The sequence below is a fragment of the Musa acuminata genome, chromosome BXJ2-9 (assembly GCF_036884655.1).
Source record: "Musa acuminata AAA Group cultivar baxijiao chromosome BXJ2-9, Cavendish_Baxijiao_AAA, whole genome shotgun sequence".
NCBI lineage: Eukaryota > Viridiplantae > Streptophyta > Magnoliopsida > Zingiberales > Musaceae > Musa > Musa acuminata.
The window spans coordinates 6644271-6661323 of NC_088346.1; the positions used below are offsets into that span (position 1 = coordinate 6644271).

The 17053-nt window shown below is 36.6% G+C and overlaps 4 protein-coding genes and 1 non-coding gene across 10 annotated transcripts; 2 read left to right on the forward strand and 3 right to left on the reverse strand.

Moving 5' to 3' along the window:
- Window positions 1-700: 700 nt before the first annotated feature.
- Window positions 701-793, forward strand: LOC135624093 (small nucleolar RNA snoR114). The gene has a single exon (XR_010491595.1). It is a non-coding gene; the product is annotated as a small nucleolar RNA snoR114 (small nucleolar RNA).
- Window positions 794-3751: 2958 nt separating this feature from the next.
- Window positions 3752-4716, reverse strand: LOC135624012 (cocosin 1-like; the record flags this gene model as incomplete). The annotated part of the gene is made up of 2 exons (XM_065127481.1): window positions 3752-4168; window positions 4258-4716. Coding segments are annotated over 2 exons (858 nt in total), but the record flags the coding sequence as incomplete, so codon positions are not given.
- LOC135623099 (cocosin 1-like) lies at window positions 4713-5733 on the reverse strand. The gene is made up of 2 exons (XM_065125643.1): window positions 5189-5733; window positions 4713-5075 (listed from the first exon to the last, which is right to left on the reverse strand). The coding sequence occupies exons 1-2, from the start codon at window positions 5514-5516 to the stop codon at window positions 4771-4773; spliced, it is 633 nt and encodes a 210-aa protein (XP_064981715.1). The 5' UTR covers window positions 5517-5733; the 3' UTR covers window positions 4713-4770.
- Window positions 5734-7227: 1494 nt separating this feature from the next.
- Window positions 7228-10963, reverse strand: LOC135622862 (protein LOL2-like). Of its 5 annotated transcripts, none has more exons than XM_065125131.1 (7): window positions 10805-10963; window positions 10192-10316; window positions 8651-8764; window positions 7948-8066; window positions 7797-7871; window positions 7633-7704; window positions 7228-7564 (listed from the first exon to the last, which is right to left on the reverse strand). In XM_065125131.1, the coding sequence occupies exons 2-7, from the start codon at window positions 10301-10303 to the stop codon at window positions 7523-7525; spliced, it is 534 nt and encodes a 177-aa protein (XP_064981203.1). In that variant the 5' UTR covers window positions 10304-10316; window positions 10805-10963; the 3' UTR covers window positions 7228-7522. The 5 variants fall into 5 exon arrangements, 4 of the variants coding, with proteins under 4 accessions (XP_064981203.1, XP_064981200.1, XP_064981199.1 ...); XM_065125128.1 differs by having other exon boundaries at window positions 7794-7871; XR_010491185.1 differs by having other exon boundaries at window positions 7633-7849.
- An 838-nt stretch (window positions 10964-11801) lies between these two features.
- LOC135622861 (actin-related protein 7-like) lies at window positions 11802-16759 on the forward strand. 2 transcript variants are annotated; one of them, XM_065125126.1, is made up of 8 exons: window positions 11802-12041; window positions 12169-12384; window positions 13683-13824; window positions 14774-15018; window positions 15231-15414; window positions 16075-16142; window positions 16244-16398; window positions 16557-16759. In XM_065125126.1, the coding sequence occupies exons 1-7, from the start codon at window positions 11964-11966 to the stop codon at window positions 16394-16396; spliced, it is 1086 nt and encodes a 361-aa protein (XP_064981198.1). In that variant the 5' UTR covers window positions 11802-11963; the 3' UTR covers window positions 16397-16398; window positions 16557-16759. The 2 variants fall into 2 exon arrangements, with proteins under 2 accessions (XP_064981198.1, XP_064981197.1); XM_065125125.1 differs by having other exon boundaries at window positions 16244-16759.
- The last annotated feature ends 294 nt before the right edge of the window (window positions 16760-17053 follow it).

The following is a 17053-nucleotide window of genomic DNA, read 5'->3' on the forward strand; positions in this document are numbered from 1 at the left end:
TTGTACAATAATGGGATGGTGGCTTAGTCTCATAATTGATATTTGATCCTGAGATTTCGAGCTTTTGTCACCCCATTCAATAAAATAAAGCAATGAAGATAAATATAGATTTGAGTGAGCTTTATTCTTTTTTGCATAACAATTTTTTTTTATCCAACTTAGTGTTATATTTATTTTATATTAATCATTTTCTCAAGTTAGTTATTAAAGTTAATTAAGAATAAATATATAAATTATATAATAATGTGGTGGTGGTGTAGATGATTATCGCGTAGGTCTGTGATTAGTTATCCTAAGAGTTTGAGCCTTTATCACCCCATTCAATAAAATAAGACAATGAAGATAAATATACACCAAATGTGATAGATTTAGGTCCATCATAATCATCTAATATCTATCGGATGACATGGGAGCATCTGAGCTTTATTTTTTTTTACATAATAATTTTTATCTAATTATGTATTATATTTATTTTTATATTAATTATTTTCTCAAGTATGTTATTAAAGTTAATTAGGAAACAGTGTACAAATCGTATAATAATGGGGTGGTGGTGTAGTTGGTTAATGAGTAGGTCTCATAATTGATTGGTGAGCATGAGATCGAAGGTTTAAGCCTTTTGTCATCCCATTCAATAAAATAAAGAAATGAAGATAAATATATACCAAATGTGATAGATTTGGGTCTATCCAATAAAAAAAGGTAATGAAGATAAATATGCACCAAATATGATGTATTTGGGTCCATCATAATCGTATGATATCTATAAGATGATTTGAATGCATTTGAGCTTTTTCTTTTTGCGTAATAGTTTTTTTAATCCAATTGTGTGTTATATTTATTTTTATATTAATTATTTTTCAAGTAAGTTATTAAAGTTAATTAGAAAACAGTATATAAATCATATAAGAATGGGGTGGTGGCATAGTTGGTTAACGCATAGGTCTCTTAGTTGATTGGTGATCATGAGATCGAGAGTTTGAGCCTCTTGTGTCATCCCATGACATGGGTATATCCAAGCTTTTTTTTTTTGCATAATAGTTAACCAATTATGTGGTATATTTATTTTTATATTAATCATTTTTTAAGTTAGTTAATAAAATTAATTATGAAATATTATACAAATCATATAATAATGGGGTGGTGGTGTAGTTGGTTAATAATGCATAGGTCTCATAGTTGATTGGTGATTCTAAATAAAATGAGATAAATAAAATATAACAATCGTTTGATATCTATCGTTCAAAAAAATAAAATAATAAGATAAATATATACCAAATGTGATAGATTTGAGATCATCACAATCGTTTCATGTCTATCACATGACATGGGTATAGTTGAGTTTTATTTTGTTTGCCTAATGATTTTTTTCTACCCAATTGTGTTTATTATTTATTTTAAATTAATTATTAATGTTAATGATAAAAATAGTATAATAATGGGGAGGTGACACAATTGGCTAGCACATACTATCCTATCAGATGACATGAGCACGTTCAAGCTTTTTTTTTTTTAATAATGGTTTTCTCTATCCAATTATGTGTAATATTTATTTTTTGAATTAATTATTTTTTAAGTTGGTTATTATAGTTAATTATGAAACATCATACAAATCAAATGATATTGGTATTAATGCATATTTTGGGTCTCAGACGCGTTATAGCCGATGTCACATGCCAAGTCACAACCGATGTCACGCACCAAGTCAGAATCCGAGGTCACACGCTAAGTCAGAATTCATATCGAGACGTTGTGTGACACGTCTCGTCCTGAGTGCTCAGGGCGATGCCGTCTGATGCCGCTTTGCATGCCCCGAGACGACGACCGGTTAGAAGCGTCGTCCCATCCCTCGAGGGTCAGCGGTCGAATCGATGCACAATCAACCCTCGCACAATAATATAAAAGCCCCTGGTTGATATCCGACCAAAGGAGGAGCGAAAAAGAAAGTAATTTAATCCACTACCGACTTGCTCGTCGGAGGAGCCAAAGTCGGGGATCACCCGACGAGGGCCGTTTTTGCAAGCGAACGACCACATGAGTCGTGAGCATCGCAACTCGGGGATTTTTGTCCGGCGTGCAAGGGCAAGCTATCAACCGGCCCGGAGGTCAACAAATAACGATAAGCAACCCTTCCCGAGGGCACGACCATCTCGTCATCCTGCTTAATCAATAGGAGGCTCTCAATATCAACCCATAGATCAAACCATGCTAACTCATCAGCCATGTACATTTATTCATTAACTGGTGTGATGGCATAGTTTGCTATTACGGTACGATCCCAAGGTCAACGCTTGTTTATAGCTGAGGTAAGATTCTAAGGTCAAGAGTTTGAGCCTCTCCCACCTCATTCAATAAAACAAAGTAAAGTAACGAAGATATATCTGTGACCAACTGTGACAGATTTATATCCATCATTATCATATGATGAAATATATCTGATATGGGCCCCTCTAAGCTTTATTTGTCTAATGATTTTTTCAAACCTCTATCTATCACCCCCATTCATTCAATAAAATAAAACAATGAATATATATTTACAACAAATATGATAGATTTGGGTACATCACAATCATCATATATCCATCAGATGAGATGATATGGGTTCATTCGAGCTTTATTATATAATATATAATATATTTTTTGATCCAATTGTGTATTTATATTTTATTTTTATATTAATTATTTTCTCAAATTAATTATTCAAGTTAATGATGAAAAAATAATACTACTCATATCATAATGGGGCGATAGTTGATTTGCATATTACAAAATAGTATATTAGTCTGCTTCTTCAATAGTCGTCTTTCCACATTCCTTTGTTTGTAAATGAGTTCCCCACATCTCTTTATTTTCTTACGTAGTAAAGTGTAAAAGACATATTAGGATAAATCTGATATGTGACAGATTATATAGTCCTATAAACTAGCCATCAACTTATCATATTCCATTAAATCTACATATATAATGAGATTCCATGATGCTATTAAATCAATACGACTCATTCATCTTAAATTGCTAACACAGATGTCAAAGCCTTTACTCATATGACTTGGGATGACTCGTAGATCAATGTTCATGACATGTCATGCTCTAGTCGATCAATGTTTAGCTTTCTATTTCTTCTCCACTTGGATAAGCTTCTCGATTTAGCAACAAGTTTGATACTATACAAGAAGATTCGATAGGTAAATGTAAAAACTTTTTTCTCGATCTTTCTCTCCTATCCGATATGAAACTAGATATCATACAATAAATAATAAAAGGTGTATATAGACATTTCTCAAAAACACCACAATGGTAGAGAGCGAATATAAAAAAATAAAAATAAAAAGAATATGATGGTAAAAATTTCTCAAAAATCATCAGCCAAACAGGGAAGTGCTGTTCTTTAGAGGGTATTTAGCTCATTTTACCTGATACTATATATATATATATATATATATATATAAAGTATCCATTTTTGGAAAAGATGTTTAGAGTTGTAAGAGGGTCCATTTTATTTTACAGTTTTTTAACCGTAAATATTTTTTTTGTTGAAAAAACTATATAATCAAATCACCATACTGAGAAGGAACAAAGAAACACGCAAAGAAGAAAGAAAGCTCCAAACATGGAACGTTATTTATTTGAGTTGAGAGCTGATACGACACACATCTAATGCATCATCTTTGTCGCCCACAACGTTTATTCCCTTCAAACCAGTCATGTTCCAAGGTTTCTATCCATCGAACCCCAGCCTTATTCGCCTCTAGCCACACTCTTCGTTACATTACACCGAAGTTCTGATCGCTTCCCTCTCGATCTTGGGAGCGAAGAGGGCCAATTCATTTCCACGGTTAAACTTTAGCTGCATGGCCTCTTCTCTGGAGATGCGGTATGAGTTCATCAACACCTCCACCGGCGTGCCACGGAGAGCCGATGTCTTCCCCGCGAAATGGTTGACTATGGCGTTGTCGTTGGTCTTGACGGAGACCCATTCGAAGCTCTCACGTTGTGCCTGAATCGTCACCGCGTAGTACTGCGGAACTACCAGTAGTTGACCCTGACGGAGCTCGCCATTGAAGACGGTTCGGCCTCGATGTCCCACCACCTGCACCCGGCTGCATCCTCTCAAGGCGTACATTATGCTGTGAGCATTGACATTCCAATGTGGCGACACTATGGCATTCTGCAAGCACACATGATCATCATATTTGATCAAAATTTTTGAGACCATAGATGGACGGTTGATGATCATAGATAACGCTTTTATCATACCGGGCGGAGAAGTGCCCTCACGGCACTCATTTGAACGAATCTTAGAATCGGGAGCTTCTGGCTGTTGAGGGTGGTGATCCTTCCAGCGCGCGGATTGAAGTAGTCAGCACGCAAGGGGTCTCCAATGTTCTGCCTTATCTTCATGGTGCAGAAAGCCTCTAATACATTAGATTGACATCCCCTTCCCTCTTGGCATTCTTGTCTCACCTCTCTTTCTCGTACCAGCTGCTCACTCTGCCGTGATGCTTGTAGCACCTGAAGCCCACTCGCGACAAGGACTATCTCACCCCTCCTGTCGTCGGGATTCTGGATTTTTCTCACTAATTCCCTGTCGACACCGAGTGCCTCTGCCAGTGGATCGAGCTCAAAACCGCTGAGCAGGTTGTTTCCCTTTATCTGCTGTAATCTCACTTCTATTTGGGAACCTTGCTCGACTAGTCTCTCCCTCCCAGCAAGTAGAAATTCCTAGCATCATATATTTCTCAATTAAATTACCTTGAAAACTGTGTTGCGTCAGAAAATTAGATGGATGGATTCATTAAGGCTCACCCTATGCTGGCGATCCAATTGATTGGCGCTGCTGCTTGTGTCGAAGGTGGTAATCGCGACGACAGCTACTTCGCCATTGTTGTAGCCCCAATAAGAAACTCCAGCGGGCAACGCGATGATGTCCCCCTCACGGAAGTAGTGGATCCTCTGGTGCTCATCACGGAACCTCTGGCATTCACCTGTCGCCTGCTCCCACTGCTGTTCGGTTTGCTGGAAGGATTGGAACGTCTCTGGGCAGCCAGGGATCACGGTTCCAATGATACCCCTTCCTGCATTCACCATGGATCATCTTGGAGCTTTTACACAAAATATATCCTTATAACTAATGCCATGGAATGGAATCAATATCTTCGAAGAGCACGATGAACGTGCATGAACGAACCTTGCATGATGTAGACGAGGCGTGGTGCACTAGAAAAGGATGGCAACAGAAGGCCTCTCGGTTGGATGGTACGACGATGCACAGCCACACCCGCACACTGGAGCTGCTCATTGTACTGGTCAAAGTACTCCGTGAAGCCGGCTTCAGAGGACACACGCCGGGTGGCCTCAAGGGCGCTAAGCCTCTCGATTCGGCATTGGCTCACAAAGCCGAGGGGGCGTTCGCACGATTCCCCTATTCCTTGCTGGCCCAAGCCAAGCTGCGCTCGAGAGTTGTGGCAGAGGAGGAGCAAGCAAAGAGAGAAAGAGAGGAGAATGGAGGTTGCCATGCCTTAGTGTTCTGCAGTAGGAACGGGGAGAGAGTGGTGAAGGGGAAGTGCAGATGTGGGAGGGCATTTATAATGGGTTCATATAGAGGGTTGTGTGGAGTTTGGTTGGGAGGTCACGAGGCTTCGCATGGGTTCTCGTGTCGCCGCATGCAAACGACTGGTTTGAAAGGGAAGCACAGATGCATGGGTTTGGTAGGAAGGGGACGATTTCGGTTGAGAGGCCAACTGCATGGTGCGAAGAAAATGTGCAGCAGAGATATCTTACTTGGTTTCTATGCTTCATAGTGTTGTTGATGACGCTATGCTCTTTCTAAGCAACCAAAATGTGGAAATGATTAGTGGAACCTTTCGTTTAATCTATTTCTCATTAGTTTATTGCTTAGCTATTCAATATTAATGATTGATCTGAGATCAGAAATACTGTCATTAAGGCCTCGACAATCCATTCGTTTACAGTTAAACCATCTACTACAAACTCAGATGTAGGTTGATATGTCGAACAGGTGACACCCACATCACTGAGATCACTCGAAGCAGCTGAACGCCAACTTCTTCTGTAGGCAATAGAAAACAGTATGCCCTCTGAAGCAGTATACTAATTATACGATAATTGGTTGGTTGCATAGTTGGCTTGCATATTAGTCTCACCCTATTAAATAAAATAAAACAATAAAGATATTTATTGTTTGATGATAGATTTGGATCCATCACAATCGCTTGATATTTATAAGATGACATAGGCTCATCCGAGCTTTGTTCTTTTTTGCCTAATGATTTTTCTATCCAATTGTGTCTATTTTATTTATTTTTTAAGTTACTTATTGAATTTAATTATGAAATAGCATACTAATCATATAATAATGAGGTGATGGCATAGATGTAATGGATTATTTGTGATCCTGAGGTCAAGAGTTGAAGCCTTTTGTCTATCACAACCATTTGATATCTATTAGATAATACAGGTGTATTTGAGTTTTATTTATTTATTTTTGTATAATATTTTTTTATATCCAATTGTGTCTATTAATCACTATTTTTAATTGCTCTTTTTTTTTCAGTAAATCAGTAAATCATCATTCCTTTTTGTATCCAATCGTGTCAAATATTCACTATTTTTAATTGCTCATTTTTTTTGAAGTAAATCATCACATCTTTTTAATTATGTAGACTTAATTTATAATACAATACACAAACTGTTGTTCTCAACCATAGAGATGATTTTACCTTATTTTAAACATAAAAAATTCCCAACGTTATACCAAGAAAAAATAAATAAGTATATATATATATATATATATATATTTGGTTCACAAATACCTAACCTCATCCATTTTTACATCAAAGATCTAACCAATCCCTTCTGATACTTTTTTCATCTAAATCAACAGAATTGGAAGTATGAAACACTGAGGAGGCACCAATTTATTGTCAAAATTCTGAGAGTAACAAACCACACACAGATTACAGTCGTTAGATTTTCCTAACATTCAAGGTAGATTGAGGTCCTGCAACCATTGCTTTCTTTATTCCTGCTCTAAATTCCGAAAGTTCTCCAAGGAAATAAATAGTTACCAAAAGCATACAATCATCAAGATGTTGCAAATGGGTAGGCCGCAAAACTGAGTGACCCTCTAACCATAGATCACAGAAGCTGGATCCCAGTGAGGCACAATCTTCTTAATCTGTTCGCAATCCAACAACAATCACAAGGTTCCCAAATCAATGTAAAAATACACTTATTCCTAAATTTTGACCTGGCCAGCACATTTCCAGATCCATTTTAAAGCTTCATTAACATGAACTTCCAATGAGAAATGTACATTAAATAGTAGGTATTCCAAGAAAAATGGAACTACATCAAATTCCATTATCATGCACAAAACAAAAAGAATGCAGTTCCCTGGCATAGTGTGATCACCAGTAAAACTCTGATCCCCAGGAAGGAGAGACTTGATCCTCATTTGACTTGCATACCAACCAAGGTGACCTCTGCAACTGGCCTGATGTCATTTCTTTCCTTTGTTAACTCCAACCACAACATTGCTCACCTACATCATAAACATTATAAAAATTTCAATACAGCTGAACTCAGACAAAATGGAACATCAACGCTTACCAGTTTGCCGCTCTCATTCAGTGACATCGGATTCTCAACAACTACAGTCATGTTTGATGGTTGAGAAGAGTGCTACATAACCCAAAAGAAAACAGAAAAGGCATAATGTCAACATGAATAAACTTGGTCAACCGAAAAAAGACTTTGGAATTTGAGCATACAACCGAAGTTGATGGCAGGACAGGAGCACTCTCATTAGGCCTGTGTGCAGCAGGGCCTGGAACTCTCGTATTAGGCATCTTCGATAATAGGTAAAGTAAATCATTACAAGAAGATGGTGAATTAAAAGCAAAAGAGAAAAACAAAAAATTATACCCCAACGTTTGTAATATACTGGCAAATTGCACATTTGACAGATGGTGCTCCATAAGGGTACATCAGCCTTGTATGACATTGGCCACAGTTCACATGAGCAACCTGATTCGCTGGCATCGCTGCATTCCATCAGAATAAAAGAACTAATTCAAGATCAAAAAGCAGCAATGTCTCTTTTTATCGTTAACACTGACAGTTTCGTATTTGTGGTTTGTATTATAATGATCCTAGAAATTTGTCAGTAAGAATATAGTCCATTTAACTACGAAATATAAGAACACATCTGATAATGCACAGATATCATGGATTATACAATCAGACTTAATCCATGTTTTTGTACATCAATGAAGAATACACAGCTGTGATATATACCATGTATGACATATTGGTTTTACCTGGGACAATGACGTCTTCATGTTCCTCTCTTTGATCAATTTTTCTCCCTATTTTAGTTTCATTTTTCTCAGTTTATCCTGCACCATGTAAGATGCAGAACAACTGACATGTACGGTCAATTGTTCTCAGATTATGATGCAAGAATGGATGATATGAACAGCATGAAGCAATAAATGTACTAGAAGAACATTGCATCTCATGTTAAACAACACAAGCATTAAAGAACTACTGTGTGACTATTTTAAGCTGTATCAAATTGCATAGTGAACTTTCACAACAATTAATTATAGAAAATAATAATGGATACCTGCTCCTGTGATATTGATTGTGTTACAACAGGAGCACCTTACGCTTGTAGCACCACGAGAGTACATCAACAATGTTCGACAACCTCCACACACAAGCTGAGCCATCTCCATTCCTGCAAATTTCATTATCCAAACTTTACAAAGCCAAATAAAATTAAAAAATACATCTGTTTAAGTCAGAAAAGAATGATAATTGTTCTCAGATGTCTTAATAGTTGCAATCAACAATATGTAATAAGGCCAGGTTGGAGGGAATAACAATTCCTCTAGAGAAAAAATGTTTGTTCCAGAGAAGATTGTGTAGGTTGTATTGCAGCCAGAGAAAACATATCACAGGTACATATATATGGACTTAAAAGATCGGAATATATTTCATCACATCAAAGAAACTCTCCGGAATTGATCAGACAGGAAAAGGGCCAAAGGTTCCTGTCTGACTAACAACAGAAGCAGATATAATTGAGCCCTATCCAGAGAAGAAAATTTACATGACTTCAATTTTCCCCGTTACAGATTAAAATCCTCTTAGCTTGGGACCACATTAGCTGGACAAAAACCAAACCAGAAAGAGTTCCATTCTAATGCTAGAACAATGCATAGAGTCTGCATTTCCTAAGAAGTTGTGGACAATCATCTAGATTTGGCAAGCTTCTTCTTCCAGTTAAGCAAGTTGAAACTTGTTAACACTACATTAATGACCATTCTCAGTAGTCAATAATAACAATGATGTCCCAACCAAGCATTACCTGTGTAGTTTGGTTAACATGTCCACGGTGTCCCAACTCAGCAATAGCTACGCAGTTTGGTTAACATGTACATGTTAAAGGTGGGTAATAAGTGGTATAAGTAACCACACGCTTGACTTCAAGAACCCACAAAGAACCTACATATCTTAAATGAGAGGAAAATATGCAAATTGAAAGACAAAAATCTGAGTTTTCCGCCTAACCATCTCAATACTTCAAAAAAGAAAAACGAAAACAAATTACAAAAAAATAAAATAAGAAATATCCGTGAATCTCCATATTTGATAAGCATCCATTTCGTTATTGGTTACCTAGGTGATGTTCAAAATGACTTAGTTCACCGACTAAGCACAAGGATTCTCTATCAGTAATTCAATTCCACTGACGACTTAAACAACCCATGAGGCCACCAATAATGCAATAACAACATCCTAGTGAAACTTACAATTATTCCGTTTCTCATTTATAAGCCATTTGAATTTTTAACAATCAAAGATTGTTATGACAAGCTATAGACTAAGTTATTCAAAAGAGTCTCTCAGGTAATTCATATTGATAAAGTACTGGTGCTCATAGATAAAGATACACATGATAACAGGAACACTTTTTGAATGCACAGAAAGTAATAGACACCCAATTTCACAGAAAACCACCTAAGATATTTAATGCCAATATATATCCAAAAAAGTAACATGACTATACTTCAGAAACAATCAGGCCTCATTTAAGACAGAAATTCACAACAATCAACATTTGACGATAATTAGTAGAATCCAAAGATGTAAAAGAGGTACCTGGAGAGGCAGCTGCAGTTATTGTGCTGCATATTGCACAACGCACGTCGGTGGCTCCCCTCGGGTAAAGAAGAATGCTCCTGCAACCGCTGCAAACAAGTTGACTCTGCATAGCTGAACTGTATCTAATCCAACAGTATCATATACAGTTACATTATACAATTGCAAAAGGAAGTCATTCATCCAAAAACAATAATTTGCTAACAGAATTCTACCAATACAAATCATCATAAGAATATGCTAAATTAGAAACTTTTCATAGCATCAAATATCTTATCACATACATTGGCGGATAAAATCTGGACTAGAGAGAGTTTTTCTTTTCTCCCACATGATACGTAAAAACATAATTTTTAGAAGAACATAATAGAAAAAGACGCGAAAATCTTCCTCCGAGCTAAAAACGAGCAAAAACATCTGTTTTTCCTTTTCCTGAAACAACCAAACGGATAAAGCTAAGATTATCTGCCGAATTCCGCGGATTATCAAATCCGACTGGATTCCGCGCGCTTAAGCAACGCAGAGTAACTAAACGCAAGAAAAACCCTAAATCCTTTGCAGGACAGGATGACAAAACACGAACCAAAACAAAGAAGAAGAATCATCGAAGCACCTGGCCCCAACGGAGAGAAGCGATCGCCGGAAAATCAGCAAATCAATGTGTCGCCTTCTTTGATCGGTTTAGAACGCACCAGGAATTCTTCCGCGCGTGGAATGGGGAGGATTTCGTGGGAGAGACGGAGCCGACGCAGATTTATCTCTCCTCGTTTTCGTACGCGTTGATGGAGACGGAAAGACGACGACAGCGAACAGTTTTGGTATTCATTGGGCCGGGCCAATACGGCCCATAATGTAGAGCCCATCTTATATATATATATATATATATATATATATATATATATATATATATATATTCTAAACCAAAAAGAAACTCTCAAAAATTCAAATGTCACTATAATTCAAAAAAAATATTTATATATTTTATAAATTATTATTGATCTTTTATTTTTTTGTGAAAGCATTAAATAATATTTTAGATGTATTAGACTGTAATATATTTTTAAAAATTTATTAGCATGTATCATTAATAGTGGTATATATTATATTTATTCTCAATATATCAATTACATTCGTATTCATCAACAATGTAACATTTGGAAAACATAAAAAATAAATAAATTTGACACTCCGTTTTCATTACTACAAGAAAATCAATATATATATATATATATATATATATATATATATATATATAATCTTATCCTATTGTTATTCCAATTTGATCATTAAACAAAACTATGTAAATATATAAATTTTTTATCTTTGATATTCCAAGCATTATAACAAATTTTCATAAGTTAATTTATTGAGATTTTTGACATGGAGGCAATCAAATGACATGTCTAACCAATTTCTTAGCTGAACCTTTTGACCTACGATGATAAGATATCAACTCATCGTTGGCAAGAACAATTTGCTGTCTCACTAACAATTGATGATCCTAGCGTTAACACAAGTCACTTAATGATCATAGCATCAGATGCTTTGACAGGGTAAAGATGCCATTCGCTAACTTGTCAAGGATATATATATAAAATGATTCGTACAATTAATACAGCGTCAAGGGGAAACGGACTCGCAGGGCCACCGGGAGGGCGCGTTTCACAGACGTCGGAGCCCTGCTAAGGACTTTAGGGTTTCGCTGCTGAGATCGATACGCTTCGAACAGGCTCAGAGTTTGGGATTTCCCGCGCTCCGCCTCTTCTCCATCCATGGAGGCAGTGGTGGTCGACGCCGGGTCGAAGCTCCTTAAAGCTGGCTTCGCTTCACCCGATCAAGATCCCGCCTTGGTAACAGAAAAATGAACGAGAAAACCCTCTTTATTATGAACTCTGATTCGTTCTTGTTAGCGGCTTTCAGTAGGTCTTTCTTGAGGATCGTTGTTTATTTTACCCTCTGCTTCGCGAATTTTAACAGATAATGCCGACCAAGATGAAGCGCGTGGTGGAGGATGGAGACGGGGGTGACGCGTCTATGATTGAGGAGGTGACAGTGGATCCGGTGGTGAGGGGATTCATCAGAGACTGGGATGCGATGGAAGACTTGCTTCGCCATGTTCTTTACACCGACCTTGGATGGGAGGTCGGCGACGAAGGGCAGATTCTGTTTGCCGAGCCACTCTTCACTCCGAAGGTCCGTGAGTGCGATCATTCTGCGCCGTCCTTGAAAGAAAAACTGATGCTTTTCACTATCCTTGTTCGCTGATTATAGAGCAGCTAATGGCAAATGCCATGGTGATTTAATTGACTGGTTTGAACCCTTCTGCATATAATGCATTTTCATTTTTGTATTCAAATATTTTAGATTTTCTCTCTTTCAAAAAAAAAAAAAAAAAGAGACAGCTTTGCCAAAACAATCTTTCTTGGTGTATATATATGCAATTAGAAAACTAATAAAGGAAGTGCAAACGAAATAGTCAAACCAAAAACCCCGAATGAATCGACCCATAAGGTTCTGTTAGGTAGCTCTTTGGTGATGGGCTTGATCTGTTTTGCTTAGCCGAGACTGACAAGTTGTTGGTTTGATTCTCTTTTTTGGTTTAGAAAATGGTTAAACTGAACCAAACTGCACAAATAATATTGAATAAAATAGGTAAAAGTGGTATATTCCAATTTCATCAATGTGGTAGGTATATTGTGTGATGTGTTGAATATATATTCTATAATAATGAGTGCAACATAATTCATTTCTATCATGGTTTTATATAGCATATTATCTAAAAGATATAAGGTACATTGGAGACTGACTAAAATAAACCCAACTAAACTGAACAACCTTATTTTGGCTTCAGTTTCTTTTATATGGTTTGTACAGTTCGGTTTTAAATTATAATAATTGAACTAGTTCTGGTCTGTTGGAAATTTCCTAAAGCTGAAACAAACCTGTGAACTGTGTTTGCATTGATGAATTTTTTAGATTGGGTCGGGTTAGAGTCACCAGTACAGCGTTGTTTGTTATTGTTACAGTATGGAACGGTTTTTAGACAAAGTATGTCGGAATATTTAAATCAATACACGAACTATGTTTTAAAATCAGGATAGTAAGTGCAAAGCTAGAAAACAGAACAATATAGATGGAATCTAATTGGATGATGAATAGCCATATACAAACTTTCTTATGAATATATGTTATTCCAATATGTGAATTCATTTATGTGTTCACTTTGCTTATGCTGCTCTTTTACCCACTTAATATAAACAGGATTTTGTTGTCAAAGGAAAAACAAGAAATATGTTTTGTAATTTGTAATAAAGATGTGCCTGTCTTTTACTGTTCACAATTTGTTGAACAATGACCTAAAGTTTTCTTGATGTGCATTCTGCTACAGGACTTCATCTGTTACGTACATGTGGCTTACGAAATATAGTGGCTGGTTATTTGGTTTCACTACGTTTGTTGCTCATGTACCTATTGGTATTACTATTTTGCAGGCTATAAGAGAACAACTAGTGCAACTAATGTTTGAAACGTTCAATGTTTCAGGCTTTTATGCCTCTGAACAAGCAGTTTTATCACTCTATGCGGTAGGACGTATCTCAGGATGCACTGTTGACATTGGACATGGGAAAATAGGTATGCATTTTAGCCAATAAGATTATAACTAACCTTCATTGTGTAGTAAACTGATGCCAGAACAATGAAATGAGGAAATAATTTTTTAGCCATTGCTCTACTTCAAACCATTCTTTTGATAATCATTCCAACGTGTTTCAGATATAGGAACATGTGAGCCTTCCATGCATTGGCCATTCTTAGGAGATTTTTCTGGTTTAAATTAACCTTCTAATGAATTTATTAATGTAGTTATAATTTATCTACTTGAAAAATGATTCTAGCTAATTGATGTTTGTATTGACTAAATCGTCTTAGCGAAGAAGTTTCAATACCCAGTGTTCCAAAATTTATCATCATATAGGTTGATCTCAAACTATTACTGGACATGTCTTTTCCGCTGGGATAACTTGATCTGAAGTAACAATTTATAGAAAGATGTGTTTCCTTCTTTATAACACTTTAGAGACTGTTAGAGTGGACATTTGTTCAGTGCTGTGCCTACTCCATTCCAACATGCGTGTTATGATTTAGATCATGGAACTACTCGCTTTGCATGGATAAATCTGCATATTGCCCATCCCATATCCAGCATTGGTGGGGTCTTTTCAATCTTGGCCTAACTTCTCAATACACATGAAATGATAATTGGAGAAGACTGAAATGTTTTTCCCTCTTTATTTCTTTTCAATCTTGAAATACATTAGGTATTTTTGTAGTGAGGCCTCTTAAATGGCTGAGTAGAGTTTGGAAGTCTTGTTATAGATTCCTCACTTTTAAGCTGATGCAGCAACTCTTTATATGTTTTTTTTACATATTAAAGGTCTTAAGTCTTCTTGCTAGACTTGGTGGGTCGTTTGTGCTCATAAGATCTTATAGTACTGCCTATCTACTGGAGTTGATTAATTCTTTATACAGAACTGTACATATGTCAAAAGTTATTTTGACATGTTCCATCTGATTTTGACAGATATTGCACCAGTTTGTGAAGGTGCTGTTCAGCACATAGCCTCAAAAAGGTTTCAAATTGGGGGAATTGATTTGACTAACTTACTAACACAAGAACTTCGCAAATCCAATCCCTTAATGAACACCGACATTTCTGAGGTTGAGAAGTTGAAGGAGCAATATGCACGGTGTGCAGAAGATCAAGTTGCCTTTGAAGAGACGCAAAGAACATGGCCTAAAGAGACGCACACCCTTCCTGATGGTCAGGTTTGTTGTTAGCTGATCTCCAATCTTACTGTCATGAATCTGCACCTTAAGTTTCATCTTCTTCACTATCTCCCCTTTCTCTCCGTCCCACCTTAGGATTATGTTTTCACATGTAGTGTTTGTCATGTGTTGCATGGTGTGCACGGTTACATATACTCCTGTCTATAAATGTCTCTCTCCATTAAAGTTGTTTTTCACAAAGGTATTTGCAGACTATAACTATTGGACGGGAGGGCTATATTGTTGGGGAAGCTCTATTTCAACCATCAATTTTGGGCTTAGAGGAGTATGGGATAGTTGAGCAGCTGGTTCGCAGCATCTCAAGCGTTTCTTCTGAGAACCTTCGTCAACTACTTGAAAATACCATGCTTTGTGGTGGTACAGCATCTATGTCTGGTATGAATTTGTACTCTATGGATGTTCTATTTTCGGAATTTTTTTCTCATGATATTAGTATTGGTGTAATAGTAGCTCTTCAGATAACTTGTCCATTCTTGCAAAATTTCTCTTTGTTCATTCTTGCAAAATGCTTGATTCTACATAATTGAAGAATGAAAATTAGAACATTTTTAACCTTCTTTTTTGTTCTTACAATTTCGGTGCTTCTAGTCTTGACACAAGAAGCACTACAAATAGAATAATTATTTGTCCATGGGTGACCCTAATCATATCATCAGTGAAAGTAATGTGGCTTGACTCAACATGTATAATATGGGAAAAGAACTTCAATTCATTCAATCTATCTATGATTTTCGTTACCATCTCTTTCCCTCTTTTTATAGACTCCTCAATTATAAGAAGAAAAGAAAAATAAAAAAAAGTAACCCTTAAACTAGTGTAATCTATTCAAGTGAGAAATAAATTAAAATGTTCTACATCATCCTTTCTTTATACTTGAGAACTGATTCTGAAGTTGTAGCTCTAACATTACCAATGCAACATGCAGTGCCCTATGAGTGTTATCTTGGAGTCAGGGTACTTATACTCCAATTATCATGTGATCATGAAGCCCAGTTGCCTCAGAATGAACAAAGGCTAACATGTTTACTTCCTCAGGTTTTGAAGAGCGGTTCCAAAAGGAAGCTAATCTATGCTCTTCATCCATTCGACCATCACTTATTAAGGTATCTGCTACACCTTTGTTCTCTGTTTCCACCTTTAATGAGGCAAAATTTCAAAATTCCATGACAGACTACCTTCTTCTAATCCTTTGTTGTTCTTTCAGCAACCAGAATACATGCCAGAGAACTTATCCAAGAATTCAGCCTGGATGGGTGGTGCTATATTGGCTAAAGTTGTTTTCCCTCAAAACCAGCATGTCACCAAGGGAGATTATGATGAGACGGGACCGGCAATTGTTCACAAGAAGTGCTTCTAGTTGTAAATTGCCAGCATAGTATAGGCTGCTATCTACTAATCCGCATACGTGCTAATCATGATTATTCTATTTGTAGCACTTATGTTTTCGCAATTACTTTGGCAATTCTAGAAAGTAGAGACAAGCATCTGATTCTCTTATGCCGTTTTCCTCCTTTCAGGTAAAATATCTTATGGGAAATGACTGTGTGCCAAAAGGTAAAGCTCATTCAAGATTTGGCTTGCTCTTATGAGACTGAATGAGTGTACGACATTCTACTAATCACCCGGAATGGGTTACATGCTCAAATATTTAGCATGGACTAGGTATTATGTTTGCACATTGATTTTTGTTGATTTAATCTGCATACTGTTGGATGATGCATTTTTGTTGGCTTGTTTATTCTTGTTGATTTAATTCCCAAGATCGTATTGAAAAAGATAAAGATGAAGGGTTGTGTTCGGTTACTGTTAATCAATGGAAAATTATGTCAGTCAAATTTAATGAACATGGATCTTTTTTATTTTTGTTATCGTTGTACTTTTCGATGATGCATTGATTCTCTTATTTTTTAAAACAGAAATAAGTGGTTGTATTGTTTTGTATAAAGCTTTTGACCTCCAAATAGTTGGGATATTATGAATTATCATTGCTTTTAGGAGAAATTGATGGCCAGTT

Coding starts and splice junctions, on each gene's coding strand:
- LOC135622862 (XM_065125128.1), bottom strand. CDS start 10,303: ATGCAGAGTCAACTTGTTTGCAGCGGTTGCAGGAGCATTCTTCTTTAC. Junction 7,872..7,947: donor AGTATATTACAAACGTTGGG/GTATAATTTTTT, acceptor CTATTATCGAAG/ATGCCTAATACGAGAGTTCC. Junction 7,565..7,632: donor TGAATGAGAGCGGCAAACTG/GTAAGCGTTGAT, acceptor TTTATGATGTAG/GTGAGCAATGTTGTGGTTGG.
- LOC135623099 (XM_065125643.1), bottom strand. CDS start 5,516: ATGGCAACCTCCATTCTCCTCTCTTTCTCTCTTTGCTTGCTCCTCCTC. Junction 5,076..5,188: donor CCTCGTCTACATCATGCAAG/GTTCGTTCATGC, acceptor TGGTGAATGCAG/GAAGGGGTATCATTGGAACC.
- LOC135622861 (XM_065125125.1), top strand. CDS start 11,964: ATGGAGGCAGTGGTGGTCGACGCCGGGTCGAAGCTCCTTAAAGCTGGC. Junction 15,415..16,074: donor TGGTACAGCATCTATGTCTG/GTATGAATTTGT, acceptor TTACTTCCTCAG/GTTTTGAAGAGCGGTTCCAA. Junction 16,143..16,243: donor TTCGACCATCACTTATTAAG/GTATCTGCTACA, acceptor TTGTTCTTTCAG/CAACCAGAATACATGCCAGA.